At 46.8% G+C, this 25,363-nt stretch overlaps 2 protein-coding genes across 2 annotated transcripts in view; both read left to right on the top strand.

The window, feature by feature from the left end:
* wdr33 (WD repeat domain 33) overlaps positions 1 to 1,521 on the top strand; it is a 154,174-nt gene extending 152,653 nt beyond the window's left edge. Inside the window, exon 21 of the mRNA XM_072255759.1 lies at positions 980 to 1,521. Coding sequence (XP_072111860.1) covers positions 980 to 1,203 — 224 coding nt within the window. The 3' untranslated portion in view covers positions 1,204 to 1,521. The remainder of the gene's footprint in view (positions 1 to 979) is intronic.
* A 5,842-nt stretch (positions 1,522 to 7,363) lies between these two features.
* Positions 7,364 to 25,363, top strand: part of LOC140196483 (LIM and senescent cell antigen-like-containing domain protein 2) — a 28,699-nt gene continuing 10,699 nt past the window's right edge. The window contains exon 1 of the mRNA XM_072255768.1: positions 7,364 to 7,625. Coding sequence (XP_072111869.1) covers positions 7,495 to 7,625 — 131 coding nt within the window. The 5' untranslated portion in view covers positions 7,364 to 7,494. The remainder of the gene's footprint in view (positions 7,626 to 25,363) is intronic.

Here is a 25,363-nt window from a genome sequence, read left to right on the forward strand (position 1 = left end):
GCCCCAGGAGGTTTTGGAATGTATACACTCAGCCAAAACTGCAATCACAAAGTAGTCATCTGAGCAATCAAGTCCACACTGCTGCCACTTTCAGTCCAACCAAGTATAAGGTCTTGACCCAGAATGTCCATTTCCCTCTGTAGATCATGCTGGACCCACTGAGTTCCTCCAGCTTTTTGTGTGTTGCCATCAAATTAATTTTGTTCTGTCTGTGCTAGATTTACTTCAGGGGGAAATTGAGTTAACAATTACCATTGTAAAGCAGCATGGCAAGAGTGAAGGACTGCTGTGGGAGCCACTGTGTTGCTGCACAATAGAGCTGCACTAGCAGACGAGTCCATAGTTATCATGTATGAGTAGATGGGATTGAAGGCTCAGGTGCAATGTTTGGTCTTGACTGAAGATTTTACTGGCTCATTGATTGCCGAATAAACTTTCTGGTTGAATATGGGGCACTTCGCTATTTGCTTAAGGTCGGTGGATGTGCAGCTCCTACCAGTGCTAGGTTGACATACAATCTTAAGGAGGTGCAACAGGGAACGAGCTGTTCAGCCCAGTTAGTCTGTGCTAACCCATTTGCACTAATCCAGTGTTAGTTAATCCCATTTTATTTAACACTATATTCTAATCAACTTCCTCCAGCTTCTATGACTCATCTGTACACCACGGGTAAGTTTATAGGAATGAGTTAACTTACCAAGCTCTATAACTCTGGGATGTGGGAGGAAATCAAAGCACTCAGAGACAGGGAATGCATGCAAACTGCCCACTGAGGTCAGGATCGAACCTGTATCTCTGGAGCTGTCAGGCAATGGTTCTGCTAGCTGGATCACTGTTCCGCTCGGTAGTATCACACACACTAAGAAAGGATAGTGTGGGCTGCTTTGTCATCAGTGCAGAGGTGCTTATTACAAAATAATCATCATGAGCAGGAGTTAGAAATTGAACTAACCTGTGCCTGTATTGTGTTGTTTTACAGGCCGAGGTGGTCCAGCTGTATCACCACGAGTGCCTAAAACTGGCCGTTCCAATTCACATGAGGGAGATCGACATGATGGCTTTCACCGAGACGATGGATTCAGTGGGCCAGGAGGACCTCCTCCACGGGGTGGTGGCAGGGGTGGACCTAGCTGGGGAAGAAGTGGGAAGGGCTCGGTTCCACCTTCACGTCGAGGGCCTGCCAGAGGCAGTAGAGGGAGATGAGCAAGCAACAGTACTGAGAGAAGGGATTTTACTCAAGATATCCTGGGGCATGTATAGTCTTTCAACCGAACCTTGCACGAGTAACCCGTGCAAGAGTCAGGTCCTGGGAGAAGCAGCAACCTTTCTTTTTTTTTCATTTTTGTACAGCTGGCAGCAGTGTTTGTTGTTAAACTCCAGCAGTTTTAGTGTTGTGAGGTCTGGAGCACTGCCACACACGCACATGTGTCAGATCGAAGCAACTCTGACTCAATGTACAGTTTGTCTTGAGTGTCATTTTGTAAGACTACACAATATAATTTGTGCAAAATTTAACAAAGATTGAGACCTGGTCTGTTTTTATTTTGTCATGTCTTGTTTTATGTACACAAACACATCTTTTAACCTCTGAGATCCTTCTCAGAAGAACAGATGAGGAATTAAAAATCGGTTTCATTGATTTCAATCTGTTTCAGGGATTTGGACAGTGGTTCCTGGTGCTGACTCCAAGGGAAGCATCGGTCAGTTTCAGCTTCCTGGTTTTGCAATATACAAAGGACTACTGACAGCTTGTGAGAGAGAAATGCTTAACAAGACAAGAGAACTGCTTGCCTTGCAGCATGTGTCATGCCTGCCCAGACAGTCAAATGTAGCGCCTTCAGTAACGCCGCACTTCCTCAGTACTGCACTCTGCTGGCACTGTAAATAATGTACTCAAATCCTGGAGAGGGATTTGAACCTTCTCAATGGTCATTGTCATTATGTGCTATGTCTTATGATGTGAGTGATCATCTGTCTTTAATCTGAGAACTTCTAATAAGCACTTCAAGACTTCTGTCTGTCCACCTCTTAATGTAACTCATGAATATCATGCACTGTCGACAGCAACTTTTTCTTCTATTAATTCTTCCTGTCGCTGCAAGATGTTCAAGCTTCTCTTTCCTTAGTACGTGTCCTGGAAATTATAGCTGCTATTGGTGATATCAACTCTCTTCTTATTCCGGTTTTTCACAACTTCTCCATTTCTTACTCTGTCCTTCCATGATCATTTCATCATCATTCTCAAAAGCCACATTTCCACAGCTTCATTTTGCTTTGATATTGTCCAACATTCACTTCCATATGTTAGTGTGGAATACTTGTAGCGTTGTATCACTCTGAGTTTCGTACCCATAAAAATAATGTTATTCTTTAGTAAGGCTATTAATGCAACCAAGATAACCTACTAGGGATAATGGAGGCCCATGCTCAGAATAAAGCTTCAGATAATCCAAAACACGAGTTACAATCATTAGGCATCACCCTTCCAAGTTGAGTAGTGCAGTCACAGATTGAAGACTGACCTCTAGACAGCATTTTATTCACACACAGAGAAAGAAAGTATTTGTTGTGCAAACACAGTACTGATTCATTTGTGCACAGCTACTGAAGGTGTAAGATGCATTGGAGAGGCAGAGGAAACTCAGCTGTAGGCAATACATTGTACTGATGGTGCAAAGGCGGTTCCAGGTTTTAGCCATCTAATTGGATCTATTCAGATCGGTTCATCCCATCAGTGCATTGAGATGTACAAGGGGAAAACAATAAAAATGCAAAGTAAACACGAGGAATTCTGCAGATGCTGGAAATTCAAGCAACACACCTCGGAAGTTGCTGGTGATCGCAGCAGGCCAGGCAGCACCTCTAGGAAGAGGCACAGTTGTGACGACCTGACACAGTTGTGTCTGGGCCTGAAATGTTGACTGTGCCTCTTCCTAGAGATGCTGCCTGGCCTGCTGAGTTCACCAGCAACTTGGAAAATGCAAAGTAAAGTGCTGCAGGTGACAGAGTAAGTCCATTGTAGGCAAACAAAGTGAAGGGTCATGATGAGGTCAAGAGCCCATTCTTGTCATATTAAGGTACCATTCAATAGTCTTATCAAAGCAAGATAGAATCCTGCTTGGTGATTCAATTTTTGGGTTATTTTTATCTTCTGCCCAATTGGGGGTGAGAGGCAGAAGAGATGATATCTGGGATGGGTGGAGTCTTTGATTGTGTTACGGAGGCAGCAAGAAGTATAAACTTGAGTCCATGGAGGGGGTGGGAGGCTGTTTATCATGATATACTGAGCTGTATCCACAACTTCTTGTGGTCTGGAGCAGAGCAGTTACCATACCGAACCACGATGCATCTGGATAGGATGTGTTCAGTCCTGATGGTCAAAGGGGGCGTGTCAAAAGTAGTATTCTTCCGAGGAATCGAGTGTCCTATATTTAAGATGATGCAAGTCTGGTAGTGAGGAGGAACAGAGGGATTCAGAGGCAGGATGTGTGGAGAGTGGGAAGATGCGTAATCACCCTCTAAAAGAAAACAATTGAAAAGGGGAATACTGTACTTTGTTTAAATGGTAAGTGATTGAAGGATAATTTTGTTGGGGGTGAAGGCGTGACTGCTGGAATTTAAGGTATAAGTACAATAAGAAATTAAGATCCTAATAAATTTAGCGTTTGTTGTAAGAGGGTTTAAGACTTAACCACAACAAAATGAGTCCGTGGTGAGACCACGCCAGGCTAATGTGTACAGGTCTCGTTTCCCTTGCTATGGAAGGTTATATAGAGGGAATGGTGTGAAGCTTCTCCATATTGGCTCCTGAGATAGGCTAATCATATGGGGAGTAATTAGTCTGAGCCTATTTTGCACCAAGTTTAGAAAGATTAATGGTGATCCCGAAACATGGACAATTCTGTGTGTGTCTATGGGTTGCTGAGGAAATGACATCTCCAGTTCAGTGTGTGTCCAGAACCGGTGCTGGCCCATTCGGGATTTTGCTCTCCCACAAGATCGTGATTTGGAACTCTCTACGCAGCGGTTTGTGGAGGTTCTGTTGCTGAGGATGTTCATGAGGAAATTTGGAGATTTTTGAATGTTAGGGGAAATGGGATTAAATACAAGTATAATAACTTATAGAGAGCTTTTCACGCAAACAATGTCTTTCAACGTACTTTACAATAGGATAAAGTGCACGCATAAAATAAAAAGGTGTCATTAAAAATAAAAAGGTGTTCAACGCAAGGTTAAATAAATAGGTTTCCAGCTGGCGTTTAAAAGTGTCAAAAGGTAAGCTATGAACAGACAGGAAGGGCGGAATGACCAAATAAATATAAACCAACGCAACAATGGAGGGTACTTGAAGGGCCGACGGCCCGCTTCCTTTCCCATAATTTTGTCGGATGTATTCAAGAGGCACGGGCACTTGTTTGAATCTTGAACTTGGGAAGGATATTGGAACACGTTCAAGTAAACAGCAATGTGGAGTACTAGAGCAAGGGCACTCCGAGTGAGAGGCCAGTCAGTGAATACCCCCCCCCCCCCCCTTTGGGGAGTATTGGCAAACTTCAATCATGGGAGGTTTCGAGGCAGTGCTGCCTTTGACCTCGCCCCGGCCAAAAGCTAAGAACACATTCTCGAGCGGTATTCTAGCCAGCGTAGAGGCCGAATAAGCGGCGGTATCTGGCTGAATTGAGGCAGAGCCCTTGTAGATAGGACAATATGACCAAGCCATTGCAAGTCGCAAAGGTTCTGGTGTTCAGGTTCCCACGGGGGTAAACAGTCCCTTTAAAGCGCCTTCGCTCAGATTCCGATCTGGTTCAGGGCTCTGAGCTGTTTACGAGATTTCAGTAGTTACACTCCCCCTTGGGAAGTCGCCCCGTGGTGTTGCCAAGAGCGCACGGCAGCCCAGTGCTGTCCTTTTTTGGGTTGAAAACTTTCGGCAGAGTTTCTGTCTCCCGGCAGTGAGCGAGCGGGGAGCCACGCCGAGGATCATGACCGGGAGGTGAGGAGACGAGTGGTGCGGAGTTAGTACAGAGAGCAGGAGCGTTTCGGGGAGGGAGAGGGTGAGAAAAAGAATGGAGAGGGCATTATGAGAGAGGGGAACGCGAGAGAAGTGTGAGTAAGGGCGTGGAAGAGAGGGTGACTGTGAGACAGGAAAGGAGTGGGAATAAGCAGGGGCTTGCAATGAAAATGTGAGAGAACCAGTGTAAAAGGATATAAAGAGAGAATAAGGGAAATACGTGGAGAAATCAGTGTCTAAGAATGGAAAGAGAGGGAGTGGACAGAGTGCGTGGAGAGCTACATCACCAACTGTTGAGATGCCCGGAGTAACATTGGGTACTCTGATTATAATCTTCCAGGGTTACGGGTTCTGAAAATTTCTTATGAAAGGGGAGGAAAGGAAGGAGAGACAAAACAGGGAGCTACTGACATACTGTAGAGCTTGGGGAAATGTTGAAGTCGGTAGTAAAGGATGTAAATAACAGCAACTTGAAAAAATAAGCAGGAACGAAAGGAGCCCGTGTTAGACTAATCCAATAAAGTCATTTGAGCATGTGCATAATAGAAAGGGAGGGGGTGCCAGTGGCTGGGCGGCGTTGGAATTTGCTGAAGGCTTTCAATATAATGCCAGCCAGGTCAGCCCACGGAGTGTGGGAATAAAGGAATCCTCAGGTTGGCGGGCTGAAACGGATTGGGTACCATTAAGTCCACAACCTTCCGCCGTCTCAGGGGACCCATGTGACAGTTCATGGCTTACCGATGATTCTGCAACTGTGGATAGGATGTAAAAAGGTTTCAATGGGACACAGACAAGCTGAGTGACTGGGCAAGATTATCGCGGATATAAGATAATATTTTTAAAACATTTATTATAATGCATGTTTTTTTTTAAGAAAAAGGTGAAAGATTCCTGTTCACAGCAACCCAGAGGTCTTTTGACACAGTACACCCAGCACCGAAACGCAGGTGTTGCAAGCTGTTACGATGGAAATGGTATTATTGTGGTCTCTACGAGAAGATTTGAGTGCAGTGTAAACCGTCTTAACAGGACCTTGGCAGGACCATAGATGGAGTATCATGCAGTTTTGGTCTTCTCAGCATATAGTTTCCACAGAAAGTGAAAAATCATCAGTAATGCTGGGTTTGCTGTATGAGGGACTGGGTCTGTATTGCAGTTTAGAAGGAAAAGAAGCGACCCCACGACCTTTTGGCGAGTTGGGAATGTGCCCCAGCTGAGGTGTTTCAAACCAGGGGCACGATCTCAGAATCCGGGGCCAGGTGTTCACTGTTGAGTTGAGGAGATATTCATTCACTCGAGGGCGAGTATATCTTTGGAATTCTTTGCCGCAGAGAGGTGTAGAATCTCAGTCAGTGGCCTCACTCGAAGCAGAGATCCATAGAGCTCAGAGCATTAAATGTTTGGGGATATAGAGACTGGGCGGGGTAGTTCAGCCGTGTGGTGGAGCACGTTTTAGTGGTGATAGTCTCCGCACGTTCTATGTGTTTGGCTGCATGAGGGAGAGAAAGTGTGTTTCAGGTATAGGAACCGTGTCAGTGTTGCAACAGTGAGTGAGTGAGTGTGTCAGTGAGTGTGAGCTGTGTGCTAATATTGATTTGCTGTCAGCGTCAACGTTCAGTAGGAGTGTGTGTATGCACACCAGTGTTGGGGTGGACGTGAATGTATCGGTGTTGGTGAGTGTGACTGTGTCAGGATTGTAATCCGTGTGAGTGTTTCAGGGTGTTACGGGCTGAGTACGAACAGGCCAGGTTTGTAAGCATGGGATGGAAAATAGTGTGTTGGTGTTGGTTAACTGTGACTGTCTGCAGTTGTGTCAGTGATGGGTTTGAGTGTCTTAGTGTGAGTGATGTGTTTGGGTGTGGGCTGTGGGTATGCCAGTGTGAATAGGTGTGTCATTCTGGTGTGAGATTGTGAGGTTGTCATTGTGGGTGGTTGTCAGTGTGAAGATCTCAGTCTGAGTGAGTGTATGAGGGTGAGTAATAGCATCAGTGTTGGGTGTGAGTGTGTCAGTGTGAGGTGTATCAACATGAGTGTTGTTACAATGTGCCTCACTGACTCCCACATTTTGGGTTGCCCTGGATTCTGTGGGCAGTGGCAGTCTCAACCTGGTCCAGGGGCAGACTCTAGGAACTCAGTGCCTCCTCTGGTCCATGATGGCCTCCATGATTGGCCATCTGGTGGTCCAGCCCCAGGGTCCGAAGACTGGGATCTCCCTCTCCCCCTTCACTGCACAGCCTATGTTTCAGCTGTAACTCCACCTCCCTCCATGCCTGAGCTCAGGAATCCTGGTATTCCTGTCAGGAAGGAAGCCGGAGGCTGACAGGACAATCTCCGCTTTTCAGATTGTGCAGCTTTGGTCTGGCCAACCACATCATTGAGACTGTTGTGGGGGGAGGGAAACAGACTGCGACCTTGTTCTGGGAAAGCGACGGTGCCTTTTCTGAAGAAGGAATCATTCGGAAAGCCAGGCTGGGATAGGCCAGGAAATGCTGGTGAGGCTGATGGCGGGGGTGAGGCTTCGCGAGCTGTCTTCGTCCCAGCTCTACCGCCGTCGCTACGGACGCCACAGTGGGCTGCTGGAGATGTGGGGTTCCAGGTCCGAGCCCCCAACACCAGGGTAGGTGGAGAACACACGCCTAGGGCACTCAGTCTGAGAGCTAGCGTCAGAGAAAGGGCAATCAACACTCCAACCCTCTCCCCCTTGCCCACTCTCCTCTCAACCTCAGGCCTTGCATGAATCATGCAGGACAGTTATGCCCTTACAGTCAGGGCACCTGAGGTTTACCTTCTCCCTCCCCTCCAGACCTGTCCTGCCCCATGGAGATTTTCATCTGGCTGTACATCCTGTTTGGGAGCTGGGGAGGTGGAGTGCTCAGGGGCCAGCAATGGTGGTGAACAAGGGCTCAGAGGTGGTGGTGTTGGTCTGGGCGTGAATGTATCAGTATTGATGAGCATGAGTGTACCAGAATTGTAATAGTTATGAGTTACTGGAGTTCTGAAATATTCAGTTCAGGTTCAATAGGGGTGCTCAGGGTTCAGTGGGAGTGATCACAGGTCAGTAGGCATTGTTAGGGGTCAGGGGATGGTCAGGAGTCACTGGGGTGGTCAGGGTTCAGTGGGAGTGGTCACAGGTCACTGGGCATTGTTAGGGGTCAGAGGTTGGTAGGATGGTCAGGGATTGGTGGGGGTGTTCATAGGTCAGTCAGGGTAGTCAGATATCAGGGATCGATGTGGCCTCAGTTCTTTGGCCTTATCACTGAATAAACTGAAGATTAGGGCAGCAGAGTCCCAGTGGTCTATCCTTTGGCCTAACAGGCAGTGGATTGGTCCTAGACAGGCAGTGGATCGGTCCTAACAGGCAGTGAATTGGTCCTAGACAGGCAGTGGATCAGTCCTAACAGGCAGTGGATCGGTCCTAGACAGGCAGTGGATCAGTCCTAGACAGGCAGAGGATCGGTCCTAATAGGCAGTGGATCGGTCCTAGACAGGCAGTGGATTGGTCCTAGACAGGCAGTGGATTGGTCCTAACAGGCAGTGGATCGGTCCTAGACAGGCAGTGGATCAGTCCTAACAGGCAGTGGATTGGTCCTAACAGGCAGGTGATCAGTCCTAGACAGGCAGTGGATCGGTCCTAGACAGGAGGCAAATGGGGGGAGGGGTGGGGTGGTGGGGTCTCAGCTGGGGTTGGAAGTGAAGGGAGCAAGAGGACAGAGGGATAGGGTAGGTGGGGTGGAGGGATTGAGGAGAGGAAAGGGAGATGGAGGAATGATGGAGGGAAGGGGATGAGGAGTTTAGGAGAGGGAAGGGGATGTGATGGAGGTGCTGAGGAGAAAGAAGAGGTGAGTGATAGAGGGGTAATGGTAGGAAGGGACTTGATGGGGAGGGGAGGAGTGATGGAGGGGGCGGTAGAGGAGGGAATGGAGGGATGGGATACAGAGGGAGGAGTAGGTGGGGATAGAGGATAAGGAAAGGGGAAGGATGAGGATTCAGGGAAGAGGCAGGGTAGGAGGATGGTGGAGAGGTGGCGAAAGAAGGGGACAGAGGGGTGTGGAGAAGGGCTAAGGGGCAATAGATAAAGGTGTTATGAGAGGGTGATGGAGGGATGGAGGAGAGGGGAGAGCTGACGGGAGAAGGATACTGGAACTAACTGTTTCCAACATAGAGTTAGTCAGCTCTTGAATGGCAGAATGGACTCCTGTGCCGTAGAGGTCTGAATTTCAGACAGAGAATGGTGTAGTGGGAGAGGGTGAAGAATGGTTGTGTGATCCTTGGTGTGGAGAGTAAGGACATCCTCTCCCACGGGAGGGGTGCAGGCAATTGAATACTCTGAGTAGAAGCCTTTGTCGATGAGGGGGCTGTCTGCATCGACAGTTATCTGCAGAGGTTTGTCTACAGTGGGAATCATGGCTCTGGTACAGGGAGGGTGATTCATGCTCAGAATGAGATGGGGAGATGTTAGAATGGAAGTGTTTATACCGGGAGAGGGGCAATTGGATGTGAGTGGATAAGTTGAAGGGGGTGGGCATTGCATATATTGGGAGTGTGGCCATGGCTTGCTGACCCAGGGGGATCCCTTCGTGGGATGACAATTCCATCCAGCACCACATTCACAAGGAACCTACTGCTTCAGGACCACTTTGCTTATCATAGCCTTGGTCCAAATATAGATCTAGGCTCTGATTCCAGAAGTGTGGTAAGGGGGACTTCCCTTGGCATTTGACTCTACATGACTTCTAGCAGACTTGCTGAAACTGAAGTCATTGGTCATCAAGGAGAAAGAAGTCAATGGTTCACACTAAGGAGCACAGTTATAGCTGTGGATGTCACTACAGGACCTCACTAGAGGAGTTCATGGCTCAACCATCTTCAGTTGCTTCATCACATGTGCAAAAGTTCATTCATTCTTCATTAGTAAGAGTTTCAAAAATTACAGGGAGAATGCAGGAGAATGGGGTTGGGAGGGAAAATAAATCAGCCATGACTGAATGGCAGAGCAGGTTTGAGGGGCTGAATGGCTTAAGGTCTTATGATTGCACAAGGCTCAATTCAGGCAGGGGTCGCTAAGTGGCAGTAACATGCACACCAAGTGCCAGGCAGTGACCATGTCCTTCAGATAGAAGCCAACCTCTGATATTCAATGGCATTACCACCACTAGCTTCCCCCTGCACCCCCATTAACATCATCCCGTGGCTACGGCAATGGCTGAGGGGTTGGGGTTCCTGCCACCCCAAGGCTTTTCCATCTACAGGGCATAAGTCAAGTGTGTGAAGTGAAGGAACACCCTCCACTTACCTGGATGAGTGAACCTTCATGGCTCCCTAGAAACTCAACGCCATCCAGGACAAAGCAGCCCCTTGAATGACATCTCACCCACCACTCTAAACACTCCCTCTCTCCATCACTGAAAACCAGTGGCTGCAGAGTGCCCCACCTACACATCACACTGCACTTACCCTGCAACTCTCAAACCAATGCCCTCTGCACCCAAATGGGCTAAGGGCAGCTGGGGAAATCACCACCTGACGGTTCCCTTCCAAATCTCACACCATCCTGATTTTGAAATCATGGCTTATTGACTTTTCCAACTTTCTTTTGAATTCACAGCTTAAGAACAGGAGAGGATATTTGATCCGTTTGTAACCTCAACTCAACGGTCTCATCTACCCTGGTGATAGAACAGCACTGGGCAAGCCATTCAGCCCATGGCATTGTGCTGAACTTGATGCTGATTTACAAAATAGGTTCCTATGGACATCCATATCCCTCCATTCCCTTCATAATCTTTCACCCTCTCACTTGTCAGGAATCAGCTCCTATGCCTTAACAGTATCCTCTGCCTCTGTTTCCACCTCCTTTCAAAGAGGAGGTTTCCAAAGATTCATGATCCTGTGTGAGGAAAAAAATGCATTAAATAGGCAAACCCTTATTTCTAAACGCACAACCCTCTCCAGATTCTTTCACAGGGATGAGTGGCCTCTCCATATCCAACTAGTCAGGATCTTGTAATTTATCGTGAATCTGCGTGTCACTTTTGCAGAGGCCAGTAGCGACCATGAATGGGTTAAGTTATGGAGTCTTTTGCTTAGGCTGTGATTAAGTGGTGTTCTAATTCAGATGAAATATTAAATGAACTGAACAGGGAAGTTGGGGAAAAAAAGTACTTCCTCTGGTGGAAGTGTGTTGTTCATGAGGCATATCCTCAAAATAGGAGCTAGGTCAGTCAAAGGTGACTTCAAGGGGAAGCCTTTACACAAAGCTTTATCATACAGAGGGTAAACAACAGGAATTCAGCAGATGCTGGAAATTCAAGCAACACACATCAAAGTTGCTGGTGAACGCAGCAGACCAGGCAGCATCTCTAGGAAGAGGTACAGTCGACATTTCAGGCCGAGACCCTTCATCAGCACTAACTGAAGGAAGAGTGATAAGGGATTTGAAAGTTGGAGGGGGAGGGGGAGATCCAAAATGATAGGAGAAGACAGGAGGGGGAGGGACGGAGCCAAGAGCTGGACAGGTGATTGGCAAAAGGGGATACGAGAGGATCATGGGACAGGAGGTCCGGGAAGAAAGACAAGGGGGGGGACCCAGAGGATGGGCAAGAGGTATATTCGGAGGGACAGAGGGAGAAAAAGGAGAGTGAGAGAAAGAATGTGTGTATAAAAATAAGTAACAGATGGGGTACAAGGGGGAGGTGGGGCATTAGCGGAAGTTAGAGAAGTCGATGTTCATGCCATCAGGTTGGAGGCTACCCAGACGGAATATAAGGTGTTGTTCCTCCAACCTGAGTGTGGCTTCATCTTTACAGTAGAGGAGGCCGTGGATAGACATGTCAGAATGGGAATGGGATGTGGAATTAAAATGTGTGGCCACTGGGAGATCCTGCTTTCTCTGGCAGACAGAGCGCAGATGTTCAGCAAAGCGGTCTCCCAGTCTGCGTCGGGTCTCGCCAATATATAAAAGGCCACATCGGGAGTACCAGACGCAGTATATCACCCCAGTCGACTCACAGGTGAAGTGTTGCCTCACCTGGAAGGACTGTTTTGTGCCCTGAATGGTGGTAAGGGAGGAAGTGTAAGGGCATGTGTAGCACTTGTTCCGCTTACACGGATAAGTGCCAGGAGGGAGATCAGTGGGGAGGGATGGGGGGGATGAATGGACAAGGGAGTCGCGTAGGGAGCGATCCCTGCGGAAAGCAGAGAGAGGCGGGGAGGGAAAGATGTGCTGAGTGGTGGAATCCAGTTGGAGGTGGCGGAAGTTATGGAGAATAATATGTTGGACCCGGAGGCTGGTGGGGTGGTAGGTGAGGACCAGGGGAACCCTATTCCTAGTGGGGTGGCGGGAGGATGGAGTGAGAGCAGATGTGCGTGAAATGGGGGAGATGCGTTTAAGAGCAGAGTTGATAGTGGAGGAAGGGAAGCCTCTTTCTTTAAAAAAGGAAGACATCTCCCTCGTCCTAGAATGAAAAGCCTCATCCTGAGAGCAGATGCGGTGGAGACGGAGGAATTGCGAGAAGGGGATGGCGTTTTTGCAAGAGACAGGGTGAGAAGAGGAATAGTCCAGATAGCTGTGAGAGTCAGTAGGCTTATAGAAACATAGAAACATAGAAAATAGGTGCAGGAGTAGGCCATTTGGCCCTTCGAACCTGCACCGCCATTCATTATGATCATGGCTGATCATCCAACTCAGAACCCCGCCCCAGCCTTCCCTCCATACCCCCTGACCCCCATAGCCACAAGGGCCATATCTAACTCCCTCTTAAATATAGCCAATGAACTGGCCTCAACTGTTTCCTGTGGCAGAGAATTCCACAGATTCACCACTCTCTGTGTGAAGAAGTTTTTCCTAATCTCGGTCCTAAAAGGCTTCCCCTCTATCCTCAAACTGTGGCCCCTCGTTCTGGACTTCCCCAACATCGGGAACAATCTTCCTGCATCTAGCCTGTCCAATCCCTTTAGGATCTTATACGTTTCAATCAGATCCCCCCTCAATCTTCTAAATTCCAACGAGTACAAGCCCAGTTCATCCAGTCTTTCTTCATATGAAAGTCCTGCCATCCCAGGAATCAATCTGGTGAACCTTCTTTGTACTCCCTCTATGGCAAGGATGTCTTTCCTCAGATTAGGGGACCAAAACTGCACACAATACTCCAGGTGTGGTCTCACCAAGGTCTTGTACAACTGCAGTAGTACCTCCCTGCTCCTGTACTCGAATCCTTTCGCTATAAATGCCAGCATACCATTCGCCTTTTTCACCGCCTGCTGTACCTGCATGCCCACTTTCAATGACTGGTGTATAATGACACCCAGGTCTCATTGCACCTCCCCTTTTCCTAATCGGCCACCATTCAGATAATAATCTGTTTTCCTATTTTTGCCACCAAAGTGGATAACTTCACATTTATCCACATTAAATTGCATCTGCCATGAATTTGCCCACTCACCCAACCTATCCAAGTCACTCTGCATCCTCTTAGCATCCTCCTCACAGCTAACACTGCCACCCAGCTTTGTGTCATCCGCAAACTTGGAGATGCTGCATTTAATTCCCTCATCCAAGTCATTAATATATATTGTAATATATATTGTAGTAGACATCAGTGGATAAGCTGTCTCCAGAGACAGAGACAGAAAGATCTAGAAAGGGGAGGGAGGTGTTGGAAATAGACCAGGTAAACTTGAGGGCAGGGTGAAAGTTGGAGGCAAAGTTAATAAAGTCAACGAGTACAACAACTTGGACAACATCGGTGTCGTGGAGAGAGGAGACTTGCAGCAGGGGCAACAGCTGGTCTTCCATACAACCTTGCCCAGGCCTGCGCCCTGAAAACCTTCCAAGAGACTAACGGATGCTAAAGAAAAGAAAGAAAAAGATGTGCTCAATGGTGGGGAGGGCTTTATCCATGATGGACTGGGCTGTATCCACTACTTTTTGTAGGATTTTCCATTCAAGGGCATTGGTGTTTCCATACCAGGCTGTGATGCAGCCAGTCAACATATTCTCCACTACACATCTATAGAAGTTTGTCAAAGTTTTAGATGTCATGTCGAATCTTTGCAAACTCCTCAGGAAGCAGAGTTGCTGTAGTGCTTTCTTCGTAATTGCACTTACTTGCTGGGCTCAAGCCAGGTCCTCCCAAATGGTAACACTGAGGGATTTAAAGTTGCTGATCCTCCAATGACGACTGGTTCGTGTACCTCTGGTTTCCTCTTCTTGAAGTCAATAATCAACTCCCTGACCTTTCTGGCATTGAGTAAGAGGATGTTGTTATGATATCACTCAACCAGATTTTCAATCTCCCTCCTATATGCTGATTCATCACCAGCTTTGATTTGCATTGGAGCTGTGCTTAGCCTTGCAGTTGTAAGTGTAAAGTGAGTAAAGCAGAGGGTTAATCTGGCACACCTGCGCTGATGGGGATTGTGGAGGAGATGCTGTTCCCAATCCAAACTGACTAGGGTCTGCAAGTGAAAAAATCAAGCACTCAATTGCACAAGGAGATATTGAAGTCAGGGTCTTGAAGCCTATTGATTAGTTTTGAGGGGATGTTGGTATTGAATGCCAAGCTGTAGTCAATAAATAGCATCCTGATGTACACATCGTTCGGTTGTGTGAAAGGCCAATAAGATGGAATCTGCCGTGGACCTATTATGCTGGTAGGCAAATTGGAGCAGATCCAAGTCACTTCTCAGGCAGGAGGTGATATGTTTCATCACCAACCTCTCAAAGCTCTTCATCACAGCAGATTGCGGATCTCATAGTTCATCCAGGTTACAAATGCCATGAAAATTAGCAGCACAGTACACTACAAACATGACAAACAAGAGTAACATGAACTTAAATTCACATCATTTATATATAACAATCAGTAATATAAATTCAATAGGAGCATGGCTGATAGGGCATTCAAGTTCACTTCTCTCTCCTCACAGTCCTGAGTCCTCCACTGATTAGAAATCCATCTTGGCTCTAAACATTCTCAAGGACTCCACCTCCATACTAGAATATCCAAATTCACAAACACAAGCGAAGAATTTTTTCCTCTTAAACACAGAGTCTGGCCCCATGGCTCAGAAGGGTAGGGAAAGGAAGAGGATGGCAGCAGTGATAGGGTACTCTATAGTTACGGGGTCAGACAGGCGATTCTGTGGACGCGGATGGTAGTTTGCCTCCCAGGTGCCAGGGTAAAGGACGTTTCTGATCATGTCCATGATACTCTGAAGTGGGAAGGTGAATAGCCAGAGGTTGTGGTACATATTGGTACCAACGACATAGGTAGGAAAAGGGAGGAGGCCCTGAAAACAGACTATAGAGAGTTAGGAAGGAAGTTGAGAAGCAGGACCACAAAGGTAGTCATCTTGGGATTACTCCCTGTGCCACGTGATAGTGAGTATATGAATAGAGTGAGGTGGAGGATAAATGCATGGCTGAGGGATTGGAGCAGGGGGCAGGGATTCAGATTTCTGGATCATTGGGACATCTGTTGGGGCAGGTGTGACCTGTACAAAAACGACGGTTTGCACTTGAATCTGAGGGAGACCAATATCCTGGCAGGAAGGTTTGCTAAGGCTTTTAGGGAAAGTTTAAACTAGAATTGCTGGGGGGTGGGAACTGAAATGAAGTGACGGAGGAAGGGGTTGTTGGCTCACAAATCAAGAAAGCTTGTAGGCAGTGTGAGATGGAGGATAGGCAAGTGATAGAGAAGGGATGTGCTCAGACTGATGGCTTGAGATGTGTCTATTTTAATGCAAGGAGTATCATGAACAAAGCAGATTAACTTAGAGCGTGAATCAGTACTTGGAGCTATGATGTTGTGACCATTACAGAGACTTGGATGGCTCAGGGGCAGGAATGGTTACTTAGAGTGCCAGGCTCTAGATGTTTCAGAAAGGACAGGGAGGGAGGCAAAAGAGGTGGGGGCGTGACACTGCTGATCAGAGACAGTGTCATGGCTGCAGAAAAGGAGGAAGTCATGGAGGGATTGTCTACTGAGTCTCTGTTAGTGGAAGTTAGAAACAGGAAAGGGTCAATAACTCTACTGGGTATTTTTTCTCGACTACCCAACAATAGTAACAGGGACATCGAGGAGCAGATAGGGAGACAGATTCTGGAAAGATGCAATAGAACAGGGTTGTCATGGTGGGAGATTATAATTTCCCCAATATTGATTGGCATCTCCCTAGGGCAAGGGGTTTAGGTGGGGTGGAGTTTGTTAGGTGTGCTCAGATGTTCAGGAAGGTTTCCTGACACAATATGTAGATAAGCCTACAAGAGGAGAGGCATTGGGATTGGTATTGGGAAATGAACCTGGTCAGGTGTCAGGTCTCCCAGTGGGAGAGCATTTTGGAGATAGTGATCACAATTCTATCTCCTTTACCATAGCATTGGAGAGGAATAGGAACAGACAACTTAGGAAAGCGTTTAATTGGAGTAAGAGGAAATATGAAGCTATCAGGCAGGAACTTTGAAGCATAAATTGGGAACAGATGTTCTCTGCAAATGTATGGCAGAAATGTGGCAAATGTTCAGGGGATGTTTGTGCCATGCGTTCTGTATAGGGTCGTTTTAATGACAGGGAAAGGATGGTAGGGTACAGGAACCATGGTGTACAAAGGCTGTTAAAAACCTAGTGAAGAAAGGAAAAGCTTACGAAAGGTTCAAAAAACTGGGTAATGATAGAGATCTAGCAAGAAGGAGCTTAAGAATGAAATTAGGAGAGCCAGAAGGGGCCATGAGAAGGCCTTGGTGAGCAGGATTAAGGAAAACCCCAAGACATTCTACTAGTAAGTGAAGAGCAAGAGGATAAGATGTGAGAGAATAGGACCAATCAACTGTGACAGTGGAAAAGTGTGTATGGAACTGGAGGAGACAGCAGAAATACTTAATTAATACTTTGCTTCAGTATTCACTACAGAAAAGGACTGTGGTGATTGTAGGGATGACTCACAGTGGATTGAAAAGCTTGAGTTTATAAACATTAAGAAAGAGGATGTGCTGGAGCTTTTGGAAAGCATCAAGTTGGATAAGTCACTGGGACCAAACGGGATGTACCCTGGGCTACTGTGGGAGGCGAGGGAAGAGATTTCTGAGCCTCTGGCAATGATCTTTGCATCATCAATGGGAACAGGAGAAGTTCCAGAGGATTGGAGGATTGCAGATGTGGTTCCCCTATTCAAGAAAGAGTGTAGAGATAGCCCAGGAAATTATAGACCAGTGAGTCCTACCTCAGTGGTTGGTAAGTTGAAGGAGAAGATCCTGAGAGGCAGGATTTATGAACATTTCGGAAAGGCATAATATGATTAGGATTAGTCAGCATGGCTTTGTCAAAGGCAGGTCGTGCCTTATGACCCTGATTGAGTTTTTTGAGGATGTGACTAAACACATTGATTTCAGCAAGGCATTTGATAAGGTACCCCATGCAAGGCTTATTAAGAAAGTAAGGAAACATGGGATCCAAGGGGACATTGCTTTGTGGATTGAGAACTGGCTTGCCAACAGAAGGCAAAGAGTAGTTGTAGACGGGTCATATTCTGCATGGAGGTCGGTGACCAGTGGTGTGCCTCAGGGATCTGTTCTGGGACCCCTTCTCTTTGTGAGTTTTATAAATGACCTGGATGAGGAAGTGCAGGGATGGGTTAGTAAATTTGCTGATGACACAAAAATTTGGGGGTGTTGTGGATAGTTTGGAGGGCTGTCAGAGGTTACAGCAGGACATCAAAAAGTTGCAAAACTGAGCTGAAAGGTAGCAGATGGAGTTCAACCCAGGTAACTGTGAGGTGATTCATTTTGGTAGGTCAAATATGATGGCAGAATGTAGTATTAATGGTAAGACTCTTGGCAGTGTGGAGGATCAGAGGGATCCTGGGGTCCAAGTCCATAGGACACTCAAAGCTGCTATGCAGGTTGACTCTGTGGTTAAGAAGGCATACAGTTCATTAGCCGTCATCAACTGTGGGATTGAGTTTAAGAGCTGAGAGGTAATGTTGCAGCTATATAGGACCCTGGACAGACCCCACTTGGAGTACTGTGCTCATTTCTGGTCACCTCACTACAGGAAGGATGTGGAAACTATAGAAAGGGTGCAGAGGAGATTTACATGGATGTTGCCTGGATTGTGGAGCATGCTTTATGAGAATAGGTTGAGTGAACTCGGCCTTTTCTCCTTGGAGCAGCGGAGGATGAGAGGTGGCCTGATAGAGCTGTATAAGATGATGACAGGCATTGAACATGTGGATGGTCAGAGGCTTTTTTCCCAGGGTTGAAATGGCGAACAGGAGAGGGCACAGTTTTAAGGTGCTTGGAAGTAGGTACAGAGGGGATGTCAGGGGTAAGTTTTTTACGTAGAGAGTGGTGAGTGCGTGGAATGGGCTGCCGGTGATTGTGGTGGAGGTGGAGACAACAGGATCTTTTAAGAGGCTCCTGGATAGGTACATGAAGCTCAGAAAAATAGAGGGCTATGGGTAACCCTAGTTAATTTCTAAAGTAAGTACAAGTTTGGCACAGCATTGTGGGCCGAAGGGCCTGTATTGTGCTGTAGGTTTTCTATGTTTCTATGTTAAACGGATGCCAACTTATTCTGAAACTGCTTCCTCTGGCACAGGCTTTCTCATGAGAGGAGTGCAGGAGAGTTTTACCAGGATGCTGCTTTGATTGGAGGACATGTACTATAAGGAGAGGTTGAACAAACTTGGGTTGTTTTCTCTGGAGAGGCAGAGGCTGAGGGGAGATCTGATAGAGGTTTATGAGAGTCACCGGTAGAGAAGACAGCTGGTGGTCTCTTTCCCAAGGTTGAAATGTCTAATACCAGAGAGCATGCATGTAAGGTGAGAGGGCATAAGTTCAGAGAAGATGTGTAGGGCAAATTTTTTGCTGAGTGCTGGGTTCCTGGAGTGAGCTGCCTAAGCTGGTGATGAAGACAAATATGATAGAGGTGTTCAGAGGCTCTGAGATAGGCTTGTGAATGTGCAGGAAGTGGAAGGATATAGACATTGTATACACAGAAAGGATTAGCTCAGTTGGGCATTTGACTACTGGTTAATTAGTTTGGCCAAAAGACCTGCTCTCCTGCTGTAAGAACTATCCTCCCAGCAGTTACCCTGTCCAGAACCCTCGGAATCTTACATTTTCATGAGATCACCTCTCATTCTTCTGAACCATGCACAGAGTCCCTACATTGCCTCATGGGGCAGCCACTCTGTATTCAGACTAGTTCCATGAAATTATGTTCTTTTCTTCAATAGCATGAGCAAAATTGTTCATCAATCAGCCTGTAGTTCCTCATTTCTTGCCTCACTCCTTTCTGAAAAGGGTAATTCACATTGACATTTGTCCAATCCCTTTGCACTACCTCCACAATCTAAGGACTTTTAGAAGAGTGTAACTTTGATATTCCAACATCCAGTTGTTCAGGCATCCAGCATTGTGTCAATCACTGTATTGCTTTATCATTGTCACATACAACAAGATACGGTGAAAATCTTGTTTAGCATGCCATCCAGAGAGAGCATTTCATTGCACTGAGGTAGTATAAATGAAAACAATAACAGAAGTGAAAACAATGAAGTGTTACAATTGCAGAAAAAGTGCAGTGTAGTCAGGCAATAAGGTGCAATTTCATAATGAGAGATAGATTGTCAAATCAAGAGTCTGTCTTGTGGAACAAAAGGACTTCAATAGTCTTATAACAGTAGGATAGAAGCTGAAAGCAAAGAAAACCTGCAGATGCTGGAAATCCAGAACAACACACACAAAAAATGTTGGAGGAACTCAGCAGGCCAGGCAGCATATGTGGAAAAGAGTAAACAATTGATGTTTCGGGCCCAGACCCTTCATCAGGACTGGACGAGAAGTTACAGCAAGTGGGGGGGGGGGGAGGAATAAGTACAAGCAGGTAGGTGATAGGTGAAACCCGGAGGGGGAGAGGTGAAGTAAAGTGCTTGAAAATTCATTAGTGAAAGAGATAAAGGGCTGGGAAAGGGGGAATCTGACAGGAGAGGACAGAAGACCATGGAAGAAAGGGAAAGGTGGAGCACCAGGGGGAGGTGATGGGTGGGTAAGGAGGTAAAGTGAGAGAGGGAAATGAAAATGGGGAATGGTGAAGGGGGTGGGGAAAGGCAAATACCAGAAGTTTAAGAAATCGATGTTCATGCCAACAGGTTGGAGGCTACCCAGACAGAATATAAGGTGTTGCTCCTCCACCCTGAGTGTGGCCTCATTGAGGCAGTAGAGGAGGCCGTGGACTGGCATGTTGGAGTTGGAATGGGAATGGGAAGTAGAATTGAAAGGGATGGCCACTAGGACATTCCGCTTTTTCTGGCAGACAGAACTTAGGTGCTCAGTGAAGCTATCTCCCACCCTATGCCGGGTCTCACTGATATACAAGAGGGCACACAGGGAGCACCAGATATACAGTAGATGACCCCAACAGACTCAGAGGTGAAGTGTTTCCTCACCTGGAAGGACTGTTTGGGCCCTGAATGGTGGTGAGGGAGGAGGTGTAGCACTCGTTCCACTTGCAAGGATAAGTGCCAGGAGGGAGATCAATGGGAAGGGATGAATGGACAAGGCAATCCCCGCGGAAGGTGGAAAGCGGATTGGGGGGGGAGGGAAAGATGTGCTTGGCAGTGGGTTCCTATTGGAGATGTCCTTGAGCCTGGTGGTGCAGGCTTTTAGGCTTTTGTATTTTCTGCCTGTTGGAATAGTAAGAATCACACACAAAATGCTGGAGGAACTGAGCAGATCAGGCAGCATCCATGGAAAAGAGTACAGTCGATGTTTCAGGCCGAAACCCTTCGAATGTACAGTACTCTATTCCATAGAAGCTGCCTGGCCTGTTGAGTTCCTCCAGCATTTTGCGTGTGTTGCTTGGATTTCCAGCATCTGCAGATTTTCTCCTGTTTGGGGATAGGAAGAATGCTTGGGATGGTTGAGGGTCTTTGATGATTGGGGGTCTGCTTTACTGAGGCAGCAAGAAGTGTTGAGAAAAGTCCGCCAAAGGGAGGTCGGTGTCCATGATATCCATAAATTTCTGCAATTCCCTTCATCCAGTGCAGAGCATACTAAACCAGGTGCATAAATAAAACTTAGTCTAGTCCCAATACAGGTTATACCCAGGAAGTTACAGTATCACCATTCCTGGTGGTTACAGTATTCCTATTGCTCCCAAGGGGTTACAAAATCCAAATTACAGGGTATCCCCTAATGGTTACAGTATCCACATTACAGTTTATACCCCGGGGATATAGAATCCTCAGTACAGGTTATAACCTGGAAGTTACAGTATCCACATTAGAGGTTATACCCCAGGGTTTACAGAGTCCCAATGACAATTTATGTCCAGGAGGTTGCAGAATTCATATTACAATTTAAATCCCACAAGCAACAAACAATCTGCTGAAAGATTTCAGTGGGACCAACATGTCAGAGGAAAGAAACTGTCAATGTTTCTGGTGAAATCCTGCATAAGGTTTGAACTCATACAGTACATCTACAATTCCTCTCCTCCCACTGGTGGTTTGAACTCATACAGTACATAAGGTTTGAACTTATACATAGAAACAAGGAAAATAGGTGCAGGAGTAGGCCATTCGGCCCTTCGAGCCTGCACCGCCATTCAGTATGATCATGGCTGATCATCCAACTCAGAACCCTGTACCAGCCTTCCCTCCATACCCACTGATCCCTTTAGCCACAAGGGCCATATCTAACTCCCTCTTAAATATCGCCAATGAACTGGCCTCAACTGTCTCCTGTGGCAGAGAATTCCACAGATTCACCACTCTCTGTGTGAAGAAGTTTTTCCTAATCGCGGTCCTAAAAGGCTTTCCCTTTATCCTCAAACTGTGACCCCTCGTTCTGGACTTCCCCAACATCGGGAACAATCTTCCTGCATCTAGCCTGTCCAATCCCTTTAGGATTTTATACGTTTCAATCAGATCCCCCCTCAATCTTCTAAATTCCAATGAATATAAGCCTAGTCGATCCAGTCCTTCATCATATGAAAGTCCTGCAGTACTGTACTGCATACAGTACATAAGGTTTGAACACATACATCTACAATTCCTCTCCTCTCACTGATGGTTTGAACTCAAACAGTACTAGGGGTTTGAGCACTCTGGACAGTGCACACCCCCGGCTGGGCACAGTGGGGATCGAGGCCTCCACCCACGGAAGGGCGAGTCCCGAGTACTTGCGTGACTGTGCACGGGATGTATCACATTCCGACATTCCGACTGCCAGTTCTTCCTCTCGGTCTCCTGGGAATGTTGCGCTGGGAATGTCTTGTTCTGCATACAGGAAGTCAGTAAATACCGAGCTGCGTGACGGCTCACTGAAACTTCAGCTGCTAACTCCTGCTGTCTTGGTGTGGGTGGGACGGAATTGCTGGTCCGTAAATCACAGAGGGAGCGACAGCCAACCGGGGGATGGGAGCACAGTATCCCACTGCACCGTGACACAAAGTGAATATCTGTAGCGGAGTCTGCCTCGGCTACCCACCCCACAGGACATCTCTATACTCAGACCCGGCACAGTGCCAGGTAGCGAGGGACTGAGTGTGAGCGGTCCATGGTACTCTGAGAGTTATCCAGAGTGACTCGGACAGTCAATCGGACGACACCGGGTGTGACTCCGAGAGACTCTTGCAGTGACTCAAAAAGACTCCGGAGCTGCCTCTGGGAGTTATGACGTGAGTGAGTCCGGCAGTGATGCTGCAGACATCCCACCCTGCAAAAACTCATTTAGTGATAGGGGACTCGATAGTTAGAGGTGCAGATAGAAGGTTCTGTGGTCGTGACAGAGAATCCAGGATGGTTTGTTGCCTCCCGGGTGCCAGGGTCAAGGATGTCTCTGATCGATTGCATGACATTCTGAAGTGGGAGGCTGATCAGCCAGATGTTGTGGTGCACATCGGTACCAATGACATAGCAAGGAAGAGTGAGGAGGTCCTGGAGAGTGAGTATAGAGAGCTTGGTAGGAAGTTGAAAAGCAGGACCTCAAGGGTGGTAATCTCAGGATTGCTACCTGTGCTAGGTGCCAGTGAGGGTAGGAATAGGATGCTCTGGAGGAGGAACAAGTGGCTGAGGAACTGGTGTAGGGGGCAGGGTCTCAGATTTCAGGATCATTGGGACCTCTTCTGGGGCAGGTGGGACCTGTACAAGAGAGACGGGTTACACTTGAACCACAGGGGAACCAATATCCTTTCAGGGAGGTTTGTTAGTGCTATTGGGGAGGCTTTAAACTAGATTTGCAGGGGGATGGGAGCCAGGGTGCCAGAGCTGACAGTGTGGCTGGGGTGAAAATAAATGATATTGAAAGTTTAAGCAAATCCGCTGATAGAAAGGTTGTGAGTGGTGGTAAAAATCTTCTGAGGTGTATATATTTCAATGCTAGGAGTATTGCAGGGAAGGCGGATGAGTTGGGGGCGTGGATTGACATGTGGAATTATGATGTTGTGGCAATTAGTGAAACTTGGCTACAGGAGGAGCAGGACTGGCAGCTTAATATTCCAGGATTCCGATGTTTCAGATGTGATCGAGGCAGAGGAATGAAAGGTGGGGGAGTAGCATTGCTTGTTAGGGAAAATATTACGGCAGTGCTCAGGCAGGACAGATTAGAGGGTTTGTCTACTGAGTCCTTATGGGTGGAGCTGAGAAACAGGAAAGGTATGGCCACATTAGTGGGATTGTATTAGAGACCACCCAATAGTCAACGAGACTTGGAAGAGCAAATCTGCAGAGAGATAGCAGGCAACTGCAGGAAACATAAAGTTGTGGTGGTAGGGGATTTTAATTTTCCATACATTGATTGGGACTCCCACACTGTTAGGGGTCTAGATGGTTTAGAGTTTGTAAAATGTGTTCAGGAAAGTTTTCTAAATCAGTATATAGAGGGACCAACTAGAAGGGATGCAATATTGGATCTCCTGTTAGGAAACAAATTAGGGCAAGTGACAGAAGTCTGTGTAGGGGAGCACTTTGGTTCCAGTGATCATAACACCATTAGTTTCAATTTGATCATGGACAAGGATAGATCTGGTCCTAGGGTTGAGGATCTGAACTGGAAGAAGGCCAAATTTGAAGAAATGAGAAAGGATCTAAAAAGCGTGGATTGGGACAGGTTGTTCTCTGGCAAAGATGTGATTGGTAGGTGAGAAGCCTTCAAAGGGGAAATTTTGAGAGTGAGGAGTTTGTATGTTCCTGTCAGGATTAAAGGCAAATTGAATAGGAATAAGGAACCTTGGTTCTCAAGGGATATTGCAACTCTGATAAAGAAGAAGAGGGAGCTCTATGAAATGTATACGAAACAGGGGGTAAATCAGGTGCTTGAGGAGTATAAGAAGTGCAAGAAAATACTTAAGAAAGAAATCAGGAGGGCTAAAAGAAGACATGTGGTTGCCTTGGCAGTCAAAGTGAAGGAGAATCCAAAGAGCTTTTACAAGTATATTAAGAACAAAAGGATTGTAAGGGATAAAATTGGTCCTCTTGAAGATCAGAGTGGTCGGCTTTGTGCAGAACCAAAGGAAATGGGGGAGATATTAAATAGGTTTTTTGCGTCTGTATTTACTAAGGAAGCTGGCAGGAAATCTATGGAATTGAGGGAATCAAGTAGTGAGACCATGGAAACTGTACAGATTGAAAAGGAGGAGGTGCTTGCTGTCTTGAGGAAAATTTAAGTGGTTAAATCCCCGGGACCTGACAGAGTGTTCCCTCGGACCTTGAAGGAGACTAGTGTTGAAATTGCAGGGGCCCTGGCAGAAATATTTAAAATGTCGCTGTCTATGGGTGAAGTGCTGGAGGATTGGAGAGTGACTCATGTTGTTCCGTTGTTTAAAAAAGGATCGAAAAGTAATCTGGGAAATTATAGGCGGGTGAGTTTAACGTCAGTAGTAGTTAAGTTATTGGAGGGAGTACTAAGAGACAGAATCTACAAGCATTTGGATAGATAGGGGCTTATTAGGGAGAGTCAACATGGCTTTGTGCGTGGTAGGTCATGTTTGACCAATCTGTTGGAGCTTTTCGAGGAGGTTACCAGGAAAGTGGATGAAGGGAAGGCAGTGGATATTGTCTACATGGACTTCAGTAAGGCCTTTGACAAGGTCCCGCATGGGAGGTTAGTTAGGAAAATTCAGTCGCTAGGTGTACATGGAGAGGTGGTAAATTGGATTAGATATTGGCTCGATGGAAGAAGCCAGAGAGTGGTGGTAGAGAATTGCTTCTCTGAGTGGAGGCCTGTGACTAGTGGTGTGCCACAGGGATCAGTGCTGGGTCCATTGTTATTTGTCATCTATATCAATGATCTGGATGATAATGTGGTAAATTGGATCAGCAAGTTTGCTGATGATACAAAGATTGGAGGTGTAG

This window comes from Mobula birostris, chromosome 4 (assembly GCF_030028105.1).
Source record: "Mobula birostris isolate sMobBir1 chromosome 4, sMobBir1.hap1, whole genome shotgun sequence".
Classification (NCBI taxonomy): domain Eukaryota; kingdom Metazoa; phylum Chordata; class Chondrichthyes; order Myliobatiformes; family Myliobatidae; genus Mobula; species Mobula birostris.